This window comes from Sinocyclocheilus grahami, unplaced genomic scaffold, assembly GCF_001515645.1.
Source record: "Sinocyclocheilus grahami isolate Dianchi unplaced genomic scaffold, SAMN03320097.WGS_v1.1 scaffold220.1, whole genome shotgun sequence".
Lineage (NCBI taxonomy): Eukaryota > Metazoa > Chordata > Actinopteri > Cypriniformes > Cyprinidae > Sinocyclocheilus > Sinocyclocheilus grahami.
The window spans coordinates 837022-853534 of record NW_015505399.1 but is presented as its reverse complement, the minus strand read 5'-3'; the positions used below and the strand labels follow the sequence as shown (position 1 = coordinate 853534).

Here is a 16513-nt window from a genome sequence, read left to right as displayed (position 1 = left end):
GTTATTCTGGTTGCTTTGTACATTGTGTTTATGTTTGAGGTTATTTTTGGAGATCTGAACAGTGCATGGAGACAAGGCCTCTGTGGAAATCAAGTTCATTGTGAGGTAGAGATATGTAGCCGAAAACGTAATTATTTCTAATAATAATTAACTAGATGTGCATTTCCTGAAATGCCAGTGATTGCAAGGTAGCAAACGACTAGTGTTCACATTTTAGGGAAGCTAAGGTTTTAGGCTTTGGTTCAGTGTAAATAATATACAGAATCTGAGCAACTGTATTGAGTCTGTACATTAATTAATTTGGGTTCAATTATATCTCTCTAATCATTTGTGGTTAGTATGTGAGGAATGTTATATGTAACAAAATGTATCTCTCTAGTCATACTGTAAAAAATAATGTACCTGTCTCTAGTCTACAGGGTTCTGTGGCGGGATTTGAGTTCTAGATAGAAAATGAAGGACAGTGCTACAATTAAGCAATAATAATTCAGACCAACAGCATGATTGTAGGTAATATTTCGAGTTACTTTATCTTTTTGTTCCTCTTCCAATAAACAAAGTTTCAAGTGAAGCCACAGCAGAATGGTACTCCTGAATGAATCAAAGTTTTTGAACTAATCGATTAAATGAGTGATTCAATGACTCACTTTTAAAGACACTTGTCGCCATCTACTGGCGCAATGGTGTAACATGCAGAAAGAGTCACTGAAAAATCAGCATAACTACTGCTGGAACAAACACAACTGCTGTATAATCAGTAACTGTTCAGTTAGTTAGGTTTGAGGCAGTTACCAAAACAAAAAAATATCTGGGTGAACAAATACTCAGCAACCTGTTGCTTAAAGTTTCTCTTTATATTTTTGAACAGGTACGCTATAAGATGATGCTATGTCTTCATTACTTCTTTTGACTGCTTTTTTGAGTGTATTACCTTTTAGTAAAAGACCATTTATTCTCTGCTCTGTTTGTAGTTCCCCTTTATGGAGGATGAGGGGCTGACCATGAAGAGGACAGGTATCTATCAGTATCTTTTGTACACCCTGTGCATTTCTTAATGTAAACATGAACATGAACATTTCTTAGCTGTAGTATCTGAAATTCTGCTTTCAAGTGCTAAATTATTTAATTGTATATTTATTGTTTTGTTAATTTGATAATCATTTTTAAATGTTGTAGACTTGTGTATCTAATGCAAAATTTCTGAAACTATAAAATACTGTAAGACTTTGTTTATAATTTCCATTAATTATTAGATTGATTATTAAAGGTGATTAATAAATAATTGTTTTTAGTGACAGGAAGCTAAAAAAAAGTGAAAGGAGTTTTGTGGGTAAAATAATCTGTACTTCTCTTAAAATGATCTTGCTATATCAGAAATATAAAATTTACACATTTAGACCATTTTCAGAGGTCGTAATGATGCATTTCCACAGTTATTAACATCATAAATCTAGCAATTTCATTTATTTGTGTATATATAAATATGTATATTTCCGTCGATGTTGGAGCAAATGGGAAAACAAAAAAATATATTCATTGTAGTTCCTGTTCACTACAATAGAAATTTTCCCAACTATGATGACTTCTGAGAAGAGGCCCCAAGTGTAAGGAATTTCTTTTACCATTTCTTTTCTCACAAATTAGGTTGCTTCATTAGTGTTCAGTAGAGAGAGAGAGAGAACTTACCAGGGACTTTTAGACCTGTTTTACCTTTTTTGTGCCATAATAAGTGTGATTAATTTGATGAAAAAATAAATGAAACTGCAAAAAGGTTGAGTTGGACTGCAGTTGTGATGTTTGACCAGTAGGTACATACGATTATATGAGTGTAGCACGAGAGAGAACTTACCAGGGACTTTTAGACCTGTTTTACCTTTTTTGTGCCATAATAAGTGTGATTTAATTTGATGAAAAAATAAATGAAACTGCAAAAAGGTTGAGTTGGACTGCAGTTGTGATGTTTGACCAGTAGGTACATACGATTATATGAGTGTAGCATAGCTGCAGACTGACCAACCTGCAGCAGGGGTCTCCCTCTCTGTGTCCCTCTCAAGAGCCTCTCCAGGACCCTGACTCAGACGTGTATGCCAAGTTCTTCATGAGTCACTGCTGCTACGATGCCATTCCAACGAGCTCCAAACTGGTCATCTTTGACACAACACTGCAGGTGTGCTTATGTGCTTACTACAGTGTTTTAGTAGACTGACTTAAATTAAAAATATCCTTATTTAAGAGGTTCAGTACAAACACTGAAATATATGAGTGATGTGTACAGGTGAAAAAAGCATTCTTTGCACTGGTTGCAAACGGGGTCAGAGCGGCACCTTTATGGGATAACAAGCTGCAATGTTTTGTAGGTAAGCAAACGTTGGGGATCTGCTGAGTCTGTTGAAGTGTGGTTGCTCAGCTGTGAGCCTGCATCAGATTACTGAAATCTTATAATGTCACTACAACATCTTCACCCATAAACCCATATTAGGAAATGCAAGCATGATTCACATATGCTAAAACGCTTAGCACATGCAAGCCATAACCAAGTGTGCCATCCATTTTGAGTTTTGATACGGGTTAGAAAAAAAAACATGTATTTAATGTTTGAAACTTAATGTAAAAACGTAATGTATTACATTTGAGATAAAAATTTCTGCTCCCAGAGGGATTTTTGGAATCTGTTTTTTTTAAGTTATTTATAAATACCACATAAACTGCTCTCGACTGATGTTTTGCTGCTTTCTATTCATCAAGGAATCCTATATGTATATATGTGTGTGTGTGTGTGTGTGTGTGTGTGTGTATATCACCGTTTCCACAAAATAGCAAAAGAGTTTTCAGCCCAAAAGTTTGGGGTCAGTAAGATAAAAAGGAAAAAAAAAGATTTTCAATGAATACTTTTATTCACCAAGGATGATCAAATTGTCAGTAAAGAACTTTTCCATGAAAATTAAGCATCACAACTGTTCAGCATGGATTATGAGAAATGTTTATTGATCAGCAAATCAGCATATTCAACTGATTTCTGAAGGAGCAATGGAGCATGTAACAGTGAAGACTGGAGTAATGACTGCTGACAATTCAGCTTTTCTTGCCATCACAGGAAAAAAATAATTATTAAAATATGTATTAAAAGAAAATAGTTATTTCAAATTGTAATATTTTTTTACTGTATTTGTGATCAGATAAATGCAGCCTTGGTGAACATGAGACCTCTTTAAAAAACATTTAAAGATGTTACTGACCCCAAACCTTTGAACGGTAACATACAAGTGAGGACGTACCATGTATACATACTGTACGTGTGTCCGCTGACACAGCTTTGATTTGTAGCAGTCTCAGTGTCTGGGACTGTTACAGACACCCGTCCCCTCCATCAGTGCCAGTTTCTAAGTTTAGTGTGGCTTCTGGGCCGTGGTATCTGGTGGGAAATGGCAGGGTAGAGCTCTAATCCCCTGAACCTTCTCTGGGAGTAATAATAGCCATTCTAATGAGAAAGCATATCCTCCTACTGAAAGGAAGCTCGGGCGCAGGAGTGCGTTCCTGTTTCAGTGCATAGTGAGAGGTAGTATGTTTATGCTAATGTAGGCCACTTGATACTTTAATTTCAAGCTATAATGCTTCGTAACTTTATTTACATGCAGTACTGTCAAGTCCGTTTCAGATCAGATTGTATGAATTAATTGCTGAATCTAAATTTAAAGTAACTTTATTTACATGCAGTACTGTCAAGTCCGTTTCAGATCAGATTGTATGAATTAATTGCTGAATCTAAATTTAAAGTTGAATTCAATTTGAAGTGTTCTGTTTTTGCAGGGATGCTCACCATTACAGACTTTATCAACATTCTCCATCGTTACTACAGATCTCCCATGGTAATCCTGAAAAATGTATCATGGTTTTCACCTGTTTTATAACATTGATAATAATAGGAAATGTTTCTTGAGCAGCAAATCATCATATTAGAATGATTTCTGAAGGATCATGTGACACTGAAGACTAGAGTAACAATGCTGAAAATTCAGCTTTGCGATCACAGGAATAAATTAAAATAGATCAGAATAGAATACAGCTATTTTAAATTGAAATAAATGTTCACAATATTGCTGTCATACTGTATATTTGATTAAATTATCAGATGTAAACAAAGATCATGTACATTCTCTGTTTTAGGTTCAGATCTATGAGCTGGAGGAACACAAGATTGAAACATGGAGAGGTGATTGTGTATAGTTTTGAGGATATATATGCAGAGGCGGACAGTAACGAAGTACATTTACTTGAGTATTGTACTTAAGTACACTTTTTGAGTATCTATACTTGAGTATTTTTTTTTGGGAACTTATGTCTTTAACTTCACTACATTTGAAAGACAAATATTGTACTTTTCACTCCACTACATTTCTATCAAGGTCCACTGAAGTACCCTCGTTACTATGTAGCAGCTTTGAAAGTCAGTGAGTGATTTTTTTTCTTCTCTAAAACGTGACACTTTTTTTTCAGACAGTTTATAAGTAATCAGTCTTGGGGCTACATGAAGTGATTTCTCAGCATTTTTTGAACACTGCCCAGTTGCAAACGTGATATTTATTTACAACAATTCAATAATAAGAAGTTAATATTGTGGTATGTATTAGACACAATATTGTCTGATTTTGCTAAATTGTGTACGTGAAAATATTACCTATAAAGCCACAGAAGAACTGTTGTGCATCTCCTAATAAAACACAATAGGTGTTGGACTTGAAGCAGCACTGCATAGACTGTTCTGTGTGTGACATCAAAGTACCACGAGAGCGATTAGACAGCACTTTAAAAAAAAAAGTTTAATGTCAAATAGGTCTTGCTGTTTTGTTTTTTTGTTAAAGCAGTGTTGCTGTTGTAAAGCTGTACAGCTACAGCTGTGTTGCTGGGTTTTAAAGCAGGTTTGATTTTTTTTTCTTCCTTATCACTCTGTATTTACAGTATTTCACTGTCCACTCTGATCAAATGTGGACAAATGGCTACACATAGATGTGTGCGCACACACTGTCAGAGCTGTGTGAGATCACTACCATCCTGCTTTTGTGGGGGTGTTAATTTTTTCCCCCATAGGTTTTTAACATTCTAAAAGCTCTTTATTCCAAAGATACTACAAGCTAGTAGGTGTAATGTATTCTAAGTTGCATCAGAAGTATTGCAAGTATTACGTACAACAATAAAACAGTGCATTGACATAAAAAAGGAAATTTACTTTTGGTACTTAAGTACTTTTATAAGCAAGTACTTCTGTACTTTTACTTAAGTAAACATCTGTCTTTACAACTTTTACTTGTAATGGAGTAATATTTGACCAGCAGTATCTGTACTTTCACTGAAGTAATAGAGTTGAGTACTTTGTCCACCTCTGCACAGGAATAACACTTTAATAACGCAGTAATAACAGAAATAACACAGGAGAAACAAAGTAAAAACAGTGTAATAACAAAGGAATTACACAGTATTAACAGGAAAAATGTGGTAATAACACAGTAATAGCGCGGTAGTAACAGGAAAACACAGTAAAAATGCAGTCATAACACGGTAATAACATGGTAATAACACGGTAATAACAGGAATAACGTGGTAATAACACAATAATAACATGGTAATAACACAATAATAACATGGTAATAACACAGTAATAACACGTAATAACGCAGGAATAATGCGGTAATAACACAGTAATAACATGGTAATATAATAACAAAGGAATTACACAGTATTAACAGGAAAAATGTGGTAATAACACAGTAATAGCGCGGTAGTAACAGGAAAACACAGTAATAACGCGGTAATAACATGGTAATAACACGGTAATAACAGGAAAACAGTAATAACGTGGTAATAACACAATAATAACATGGTAATAACACGGTAATAACACAGTAATAACGCGGTAATAACACAGTAATAACAGGAAAAACACAGTTATAACACAATAATAACAGTAATAACACAGTAATAATATGGTCAAAACAGTAATAACATGGTAATAACACAGTTATAACACAGTAATAACATGGTAATAACACAGTAATAAACAGTAATAACACAGTAATAATATGGTCAAAACAGTAATAACATGGTAATAACACAGTAATAACACGTAATAACAGTAATAACGCAGGAATAACACAATAATAACACAGTAATAACACGTAATAACAGTAATAACGCAGGAATAACACAATAATAACACAGTAATAACACGTAATAACAGTAATAACGCAGGAATAACACAATAATAACACAGTAATAACACGTAATAACAGTAATAACGCAGGAATAACACAATAATAACACAGTAATAACACGTAATAACAGTAATAACGCAGGAATAACACAATAATAACACAGTAATAACACGTAATAACAGTAATAACGCAGGAATAACACAATAATAACACAGTAATAACACGTAATAACAGTAATAACACTGTAATAACAAGAAAAACACAGTAATAACGCAGTAATACCACGGTAATAACACGGTAATAACACAGTAATAATGCGGTAATAACACGTAATAACAGTAATAACACTGTAATAACAAGAAAAACACAGTAATAACGCAGTAATACCACGGTAATAACACGGTAATAACAGAAATAACACAGTAATAACAGGAAAAAACAGTTATAAAACGGTAATAACACGTAATAACACAGTAATAAACGTAATAACACAGTAATAACAGTAATAACGCAGGAATAACACGGTAATAACACAGTAATAACACTGTAATAACTGTAATAACACAGTAATAACAGGAAAAACACAGTTATAACACGGTAATAATACAGTAATAACACGTAATAACACAGTAATAACGCGGTAGTAACAGGAAAAACACAGTAATAACACGGTAATAACGGTAATAACACGGTAATAACACAGTAATAAACGTAATAACACAGTAATAACAGTAATAACGCAGGAATAACACGATAATAACACAGTAATAACACAGTAATAACACTGTAATAACAGGAAAAACACTGTTATAACACGTAATAATACACTAATAACACAGTAATAACGCGGTAGTAACAGGAAAAACAGTAATAACACGGTAATAACGGTAATAACACAGTAATAACACGTAATAACAGTAATAACGCAGGAATAACATGATAATAACACAGTAATAACACGGTAATAACACAGTAATAATGCGGTAATAACACAGTAATAACAGGAAAACACAGTAATAACAGGGTAATAACACAATAGTAACATGGTAATAACATGATAATAACACAGTAATAACACGGTAATAACACAGTAATAACACAGTAATAACATGGTAATAACACAGTAATAACATGGTAATAACCCAGTAATAACACGATAATAGCATGGTAATAACACGGTAATAACACAGTAATAACGCAGGAATAACACGTAATAACACAGTAATAACACTGTAATAACAGGAATAACACGTAATAACACAGTAATAACACGGTAATAACAGAAATAACACAGTAATAACGGGAAAAACACAGTTATAACACGGTAATAACACAGTAATAACACGTAATAACACAGTAATAACGCGGTAGTAACAGGAAAACCACAGTATTAACACGGTAATAATGGTAATAACACGGTAATAACACAGTAATAAACGGTAATAACACAGTAATAACACGTAATAACGCAGGAATAACACGATAATAACACAGTAATAACACTGTAATAACTGTAATAACACGGTAATAACACAGTAATAACACGGTAATAACACAGTAATAACAGGTTAAACACAGTAATAACACGGTAATAACACAGTAATAACGCAGTATTAACACGGTTATAACACAGTAATAACACGGTAAAAACAGGAAAAACTCTAATAACGCAGTAATAACACGGTAATAACAGGAATAACACAGGAATAACAGAAATAACACAGTAATAACACGGTATTAACAAAGTAATAATACCGTAATAACAAAGGAATAACAGTAATAACACTGTAATAACAGAAATAATACAGTAATAACAGGAAAAACACAGTAATAATGCAGTAATAAGATTAATAACACAGTAATAACATGGTAATAACACAGTAATAACAGAAATAATACAGTAATAACATGGTAATAACAAAGTAACCCCGTAATAACAAAGGAATCACAGTAATAACACGGTAATAACAGAAATAATTCAGGAATAACGCAGTAATAACACGGTAATAACAGAAATAACACAGTAATAACACTGTAATTACAGGAATAGCTCAGTAATAACACAGGAATAACACATTAATAACACAGTAATAACTCAGCAATAACACAGGAATAACACAGGATTAACACAGGAATAACACAGTAATAACACAATAAAACAAAATACTTTTCCCTCCACTACATTTCTATCAAGGTCCTCGAAGTAGAAAGTCGTTACTATGTAGCAGCTTTGAAAGTCAGTCGGTGATTTTTTTCTTCTCTAAAATGTGACTCAGACAGTTTATAAGTAATCAGTCTTGGGGCTACATGAAGTGATTTCCCAGAATTTTTTGAACACTGCCCAGTTGCAAACGTGATATTTATTTACAACAATTCAATAATAAGAAGTTAATATTGTGGTATATATTAGACACAATATTGTCTGATTTTGCTAGTTAAACACAGTAATAACACGGTAATAACACAGTAATAACAGGTTAAACACAGTAATAACACGGTAATAACACAGTAATAATGCGGTAATAACACAGTAATAACAGGAAAACACAGTAATAACAGGGTAATAACACAATAGTAACATGGTAATAACATGATAATAACACAGTAATAACACGGTAATAACACAGTAATAACATGATAATAACACAGTAATAACATGGTAATAACACAGTAATAACATGGTAATAACCCAGTAATAACACGATAATAGCATGGTAATAACACGGTAATAACACAGTAATAACGCAGGAATAACACGTAATAACACAGTAATAACACTGTAATAACAGGAAAAACACAGTAATAACGCAGTAATACCACGGTAATAACACGGTAATAACAGAAATAACACAGTAATAACGGGAAAAACACAGTTATAACACGGTAATAACACAGTAATAACACGTAATAACACAGTAATAAACGGTAATAACACAGTAATAACACGTAATAACGCAGGAATAACACGATAATAACACAGTAATAACACGGTAATAACACTGTAATAACTGTAATAACACGGTAATAACACAGTAATAACACGGTAATAACACAGTAATAACAGGTTAAACACAGTAATAACACGGTAATAACACAGTAATAACGCAGTATTAACACGGTTATAACACAGTAATAACACGGTAAAAACAGGAAAAACACTAATAACGCAGTAATAACACGGTAATAACAGGAATAACACAGGAATAACAGAAATAACACAGTAATAACACGGTATTAACAAAGTAATAACTTTGTGGGGGTGGGTAGGGGTGTTAATTTCCCCCCCATAGGTTTTTAACATTCTAAAAGCTCTTTATTCCAAAGATACTACAAGCTAGTAGGTGTATTGTATTCTAAGTTGCATCAGAAGTATTGCAAGTATTTCGTACAACAATAAAACAGTGCATTGACATAAAAAAGGAAATTTACTTTTGGTACATAAGTACTTTTAAAAGCAAGTACTTCTGTACTTTTACTTAAGTAAACATCTGTCTTTACAACTTTTACTTGTAATGGAGTAATATTTGACCAGCAGTATCTGTACTTTCACTCAAGTAATAGAGTTGAGTACTTTGTCCGCCTCTGTATATATGTAATTCCACACACATGGTAATGTTTTAAAGTAGTAGTTGTATTTGTTCCCTCTTTCAGAGGCCTATCTACAGTATTCTCTCAACTCCCTGATCAGCATCACACCTGACTCCAGGTAAAGCAGGACCTTCACAGCACGTTGGTTGTCCTTTCTTTTTCTTTTATCTTTCCAGTGACAGAGAGTTGTGTTTCCTGTTGGCAGCCTCTTCGAAGCCATTTATTCCTTACTGAAGAACAAGATTCACCGGCTACCCGTCATAGATCCAGAATCAGGGAACGTCCTCCACATACTCACCCATAAACGCATCCTCAAGTTCTTACACATCTTTGTAAGAGGTTTTATGTTGTACTTTTGATGTCACCATTCAATAACAGTGCACTCAGTTATTTTAACTCATTAAAAAAGTTAAACTATTGTCGGCGCTGATAACTTTGTGCGCTTCGGGTGTCCTGAGTTCGAATCCCGCCTCGTGGACCTTTCCCGATCCGGTTCCCCTCTCTTTCCCACTTGCTTTCTGTCAGATCTCCCCTGTCCTATCAGGAAAAGTGCACAAATATATATATATAATTAATAGGAATCCACTTGACTGGGAATTTTGCATGAGGGAGAAAGATTTCTGATTGACTTCGGCATCATTACACTATTGACAATAGACCTTTTTCGCCATAAGATTTTGGTAATGTATCTGCATCTTTATTCTACATTGAGGTGGTTGCCTCATTGGAGCTGATATACACTGCTCAAAAAAATTAAAGGAACACTTTTTAATCAGAGTATAGCATCAAGTCAATTAAACTCCTGGGATATTGATCTGGTCAGTTAAGTAGCAGAGGGGGTTGTTAATCAGTTTCAGCAGCTTTAGTGTTAATTAAATTAACAACAGGTGCACTAGATGGGCAACAATGAGACAACCCCCAAAACAGGAATGGTTTTACAGGGGGAGGCCACTGAAATTTTTTTTCCTACTCATCTTTTCTTACTGTTTTTCACTAGTTTTGCATTTGGCTAGGGTCAGTGTCACTACTGGTAGCACGAGGCGATACCTGGACGCTACAGAGAGGTTGCACAGGCAGTCCAACTCCTCCAGGATGGGACATCAATACGTGCCATTGCCAGAAGGTTTGCAGTGTCTCAAGAGAATGGAGGAGTTTCCAGGAGACAGGCAGTTACGCTGGGAGAGCTGGACAGGGCCGTAGAAGGTCCCATCAGCAGGACCGGTATCTGCTCCTTTTTGCAAGGAGGAACAGGATGAGCACTGCCAGAGCCCTACAAAATGACCTCCAGCAAGCCACTGGTGTGAATGTCTCTGACCAAACAATCAGAAACAGACTGGCATTTGCCATTGAACACCAGAATTGGCAGGTCCACCACTAGTGCCCTGTGCTTATCACAGATGAGAGCAGGTTCACCCTGAGCACATGTGACAGACATGAAAGGGTCTGGAGAAGCCGTGGAGAACGTTATGCTGTCTGTAACATCATTCAGTACGACCGGTTTGGTGGTGGGTCAGGTATCGGGATGAAATCTTTGGACCCATTGTCATACCCTACGCTGGTGCAGAGGGTCTTGAGCTCCTCCTGGTGCACGACAATGCCTGGCCTCGTGTGGTGAGAGTATGCATATTGATACCATTGAATGTCCCCACGCTCGCCTGACCTAAATCCAATAGAACACCTCTGGGACTTTATGTTTCGGTCCATCTGATGCAGCCAGGTTGCACCTCAGATTGTCCAGGAGCTCAGTGATGCCCTGGTCCAGATCTGGGCGGAAATACCCCAGGACACCATCGGTCGTCTCATTAGGAGCATGCCCCAATGTTGTCAGGCATGCATACAAGCATGTGGGGGCCATACAAACTACTGAGTACCATTTTGAGTTGCTGCAATGAAATTGAAGCAAAATAGACTAGCCTGCTGCATCATTTTTTCACTTTTTTGTCTTTGAATTCAGCCCTCTGTAGGTTGATCATTTTCATTTCCATCAAACGATGTGGCATCCTTTCATTCCTAGCACATTACCCAGTCCATATCAGTATAGATATCCAGCATGATATTTTTCCCCATTGAGATCTGATGTGTTTTCAAAGTGTCCCTTTCATTTTTTGAGCAGTGTATTAAGATGACATGAGATGACTTTGTTATTAGCTTAAGTTAATGGCTGTCTGCAATTTGTGTAATGCTGCATATTCACTTTTACTTTTAAAACAACTGTCATATTGGCTAGCAAAGCATAACTAAGTGCACATTCAACTCGATCTCATGAAAAACGTAGCTATTTCACAAAGTGGCGAGCCACATCATTCATACCTCATTATTCATACGGAAAAGTATGAATTTTTAAAAAAAACATGAGGCATGAGGGTCAACCTGAACCCCATCTCAAACCAAAATATCAGTGGGCATAAACAGATTGTATGAAAGCATACAAATGAGATTGTATGATTTGAAATTAATTAGACATCAATTTGACAAAACATGTATGATTTGCTGTGAGATTGTTGCCATGAAATGCTTATGTTGACTGTCCCCATAGCTCTGTCCTGAATGATGAGGATCATTGCTTTATGATTCTCAGGGCTCGATGATCCCAAAGCCACGATTCTTACAGAAGCGGATTGAAGAAGTGAAAATAGGAACATTCAAGAGCATTGCAACTATCAGGGAGACAGAAACCGTTTATGATGCTTTATCAATATTTGTAGAGCGACGGGTCTCAGCCCTGCCCGTCGTCAATGAGCAAGGTACTGTGTACAGCTGTTTGCTTTTGTTTTTCTGCTTTCTTAACACATATCTTCAACTTCTGAAGGTCTTCTATGTGGTTTCTGACATTTTTCTTTCTCTTTAGGAAAAGTGGTAGCACTTTACTCCAGATTTGATGTCATTGTATGTAGACCCACATCCTCACCTTTTTTGCATGATTATGTTACAGCAAATGATTTCATATGTACCAAGCAAAGCTTAAAGTTGGTATCATCTGAATTTACATGAACAGAATTTGGCTGCACAGAAAAGCTACAACAACCTGAACATGACGATGCAGGAGGTCATTCAGAGCCGCTGGTGTTGCATTGAGGGGGTGCTGAAGTGTTACCCTCACGAGACCCTCGAAACCATCATTGATCGGATCGCTGAGGCTGAGGTAGTAGAACAAATAGTTAGTTTCTATATTATAGCCTTCAAGAATTGATGGCTTGTTTTCATTTGCAAAACACCGTCCACTCTGACCATAGGTCCTTATGCTGTTTCTGTCAGGTTCACCGTCTAGTACTGGTGGACACAGAGGATGTGGTGATGGGAATCGTCTCGCTCTCTGATTTGCTTCAGGCACTGGTCTTGACTCCTGCAGGTGTTGAAGCACTTTTCTCTTAACACCAGTGGAGGGCTCCCTCTCCACAATCACCCTCATGTCACATCACACCAGGTAGGCAGACTGCTGTCAGCAGAGATGCTGTTTTTCTCTTTTTTATCTCTCGGATAAACCATCCCTCCATTTCTGCAAACATCTCAGGAAAAAAAAGGTACACAAGCGGTCAACCTTTTTTCACAACCTTTTATGTACCATTAAGGGTGCATATTAATGGTACTAATATTAGTACCTTTTGAAGGGGTACCGCCCTAGTGACAGCTTGGGAATTTTTTTTCTGAGTCTATCTGTAGTGTCATCGAACGGAAAGTACATTATAATGTTTACTCTAATGTTTCTATAATTGTGACCAAAAATATGGTTACTGCGAGTCCAGGAACATTTGTTAAATAAGATTAAAGGAATGATGCTTTTTTTCTTACATAATTTTGTTTTCCAGAATTTTGTCCTAAAGCAAACCATGAGCCAACCATGAAGATGACAGAACGTTTGAAGACAGAATGTGTACATATTTTTAATGTTGCTGGCACTTTGGGATTTTATGTATCACTTTAAACATGTCTAAACTTACTTTGCAATTTAACTTGTATATTTGTATAATTTATTAAAGAATTAGCACATAGTCATTTGAATTGTGATAGTTCTATGTCAGATAAAACTACAGATATTTTGTCACATAGTATGTAATAATGCTAACCCTACAGGCAAAACTCTCCTTTTTTAATAAAATTTTTGTTATAATACTTCTTGACCCCTGATCCTTTCATTGTAAATAAACCAATAATCATGTTATTTATTTAGTCATACAATTCACTGAAGTGTTACTACAGATTTTTCATACTCACAGTAGATTTACAATGTTATATTGCACAAATGTTCTTTTTTTCCTACCACATACAACATGTTTAATTCAATGATTGTACTGTGTTATTATTTTGGTAAAGAAAAAGTCTGGGTGAAAAACTGCTTTACAGAATAAAACTTACAATATTATAAGCATCAAACTATGGTTCTGAATTACATCAAAGTCTTCTATAAATATAATAAGCATTTTTTAAATATTATTTGTAAAATAAAATTTTTACAATGCTTCACTACAACAAAATAAATAATTCAGCCTGGCGATGGCAAATACAGAGTTCAATGTTTGAGTTGTTGGTGCATATATTTACCAGAGGTGTATCCTTGTACATCCTGCTTTTCACTGTTAGCAAACAGTGTCATGCTAAGTACTTTCTAAGTAGGAGTTTAACAACCTAATTTGCATCATTTGCGCTTCAGACCAGTTTGAACACTTACATTTATTTCAGTATGTAGCTAGAACCTTTGACGTTAAATATCTCAAACACTGACTAATGTTTTGATGCACTTAATCCACAAAATTACTGTATGTCAATGACTAATATCTTAAGACACTGTGAACAAGTTCAATGTAAAAAACATGTTCAAATAAAATTAAACTAAACACTTTATGATAAGCCTGCACAAGTTAACATTACCCAAGGCAAAAGTTAACATGAACTAACAGCAATCATAGGCAGTGTTGGGGAGTAACTGGTTACATGTAACAGAGTTACATAATTTAATTACAAAACAAATGTAACTGAAATCAGTTACAGTTACTGAGAAAAAAATGTGTAAATAAATTAGTTACTTCTGAAAATGTTAATGATTACAAAGGGGATTACATCTGAATATTTTCACAAACATACAGATTTAATCGATTTCTTTCCCAAATTGCATTGACTGCTCTAAAATATGAGACACCAATGTTTCTTATTTGTAAAATTAAATTTTTACAATGCTTCACTACAACAAAATAAATAATTCAGCCTGGCGATGGCAAATACAGAGTTCAATGTTTGAGTTGTTGGTGCATATATTTACCAGAGGTGTATCCTTGTACATCCTGCTTTTCACTGTTAGCAAACAGTGTCATGCTAAGTACTTTCTAAGTAGGAGTTTAACAACCTAATTTGCATCATTTGCGCTTCAGACCAGTTTGAACACTTACATTTATTTCAGTATGTAGCTAGAACCTTTGACGTTAAATATCTCAAACACTGACTAATGTTTTGATGCACTTAATCCACAAAATTACTGTATGTCAATGACTAATATCTTAAGACACTGTGAACAAGTTCAATGTAAAAAACTTGTTCAAATAAAATTAAACTAAACACTTTATGATAAGCCTGCACAAGTTAACATTACCCAAGGCAAAAGTTAACATGAACTAACAGCAATCATAGGCAGTGTTGGGGAGTAACTGGTTACATGTAACAGAGTTACATAATTTAATTACAAAACAAATGTAACTGAAATCAGTTAGATGGAGAAGCTCGAATGCCATGTGTCAAATGTCGTTTTATGGCCTCAGTCATACTTTCATTCTAATAAGGGGGAATGTTTGAGTGCACGCTTAAAAACGACAGACTCTGTGCACAATTCTATCCAACTTTAAATTTATTATTTACTGCAGGACTATAAAGTTGCAATATTAAACAATACAACACAAGATTCTTATCTGTATTTTTGGCAGTGGAGTGTTAGGTGTTATTGATAATCATTTAATTTTGCAATTTTAAATGTTATTTATGGCCTCTATTGAGTTAACTAAAAACACACATCCCACAGTCTTCCACCCTTGTTTGTAATGCAATCGTTCGGCAACAGAAAGTTAAACAGACATTTGGGGAGGAAGTACACTCACTATCTGCTTGATGGAGTGAGTTACAGTCACAGGATATTTTCTCTTGAATGAATTTCTCCTGCAAGAATGGACCGAGATAAAGACAGCACTGCGCCACATGGGTAAGCTCTCCTGGGAACAGTTTTTCTTCAGAAAGCTGTTTTACTTGTTTATTGGTTCTCTGAATAGCACAGATTGCATAAATGGTTGATATCTAATAAATAGTAATTTAGCAGATGCTTTTATCCAAAACAACATGTTTTTTTTTACAGTATCTCACAGAAGTGAGTACACCCCTCGCATTTTTGTAAATATTTTATTATATCTTTTCATGTGACAACACTGAAGAAATGACACTTTGCTACAATCTAAAGCAGTGAGTGTACAGCTTGTATAACAGTGTAAATTAGCTGTCCCCTCAAAATAATTCAACACAGCCATTAATGTCTAAACTGCTGGCCACAAAAGTGAGTACACCCCTAAGTGAAAATGTCCAAATTGGACCCAAAGTGTCAATATTTTGTGTGGCCACCATTATTTCCCAGCTCTGCCTTAACCCTCTTGGGCATAGAGTTCATCAGAGTTTCACAGGTTGCCACTGGAGTCCTCTACCACTCCTCCATGACGACATCACGGAGCTGGTGGATGTTAGAGACCTTG

The 16513-nt window shown here is 35.2% G+C and overlaps 1 protein-coding gene and 1 long non-coding RNA gene across 2 annotated transcripts; one reads left to right on the top strand and one right to left on the bottom strand.

Moving 5' to 3' along the window:
* The first annotated feature begins 973 nt into the window (after positions 1-973).
* Positions 974-13911, top strand: prkag3b (protein kinase, AMP-activated, gamma 3b non-catalytic subunit). Its single transcript, XM_016287316.1, has 12 exons — positions 974-1014; positions 2055-2167; positions 2276-2357; positions 3808-3866; positions 4165-4210; positions 9858-9912; positions 10000-10126; positions 12373-12538; positions 12643-12680; positions 12790-12936; positions 13050-13218; positions 13601-13911. The coding sequence occupies exons 1-11, from the start codon at positions 981-983 to the stop codon at positions 13164-13166; spliced, it is 984 nt and encodes a 327-aa protein (XP_016142802.1). The 5' UTR covers positions 974-980; the 3' UTR covers positions 13167-13218; positions 13601-13911.
* On the bottom strand, positions 6733-7492 carry LOC107596561 (uncharacterized). The gene is made up of 3 exons (XR_001610381.1): positions 7456-7492; positions 6959-6990; positions 6733-6750 (listed from the first exon to the last, which is right to left on the bottom strand). It is a non-coding gene; the product is annotated as an uncharacterized lncRNA (long non-coding RNA).
* Positions 13912-16513: the final 2602 nt, after the last annotated feature.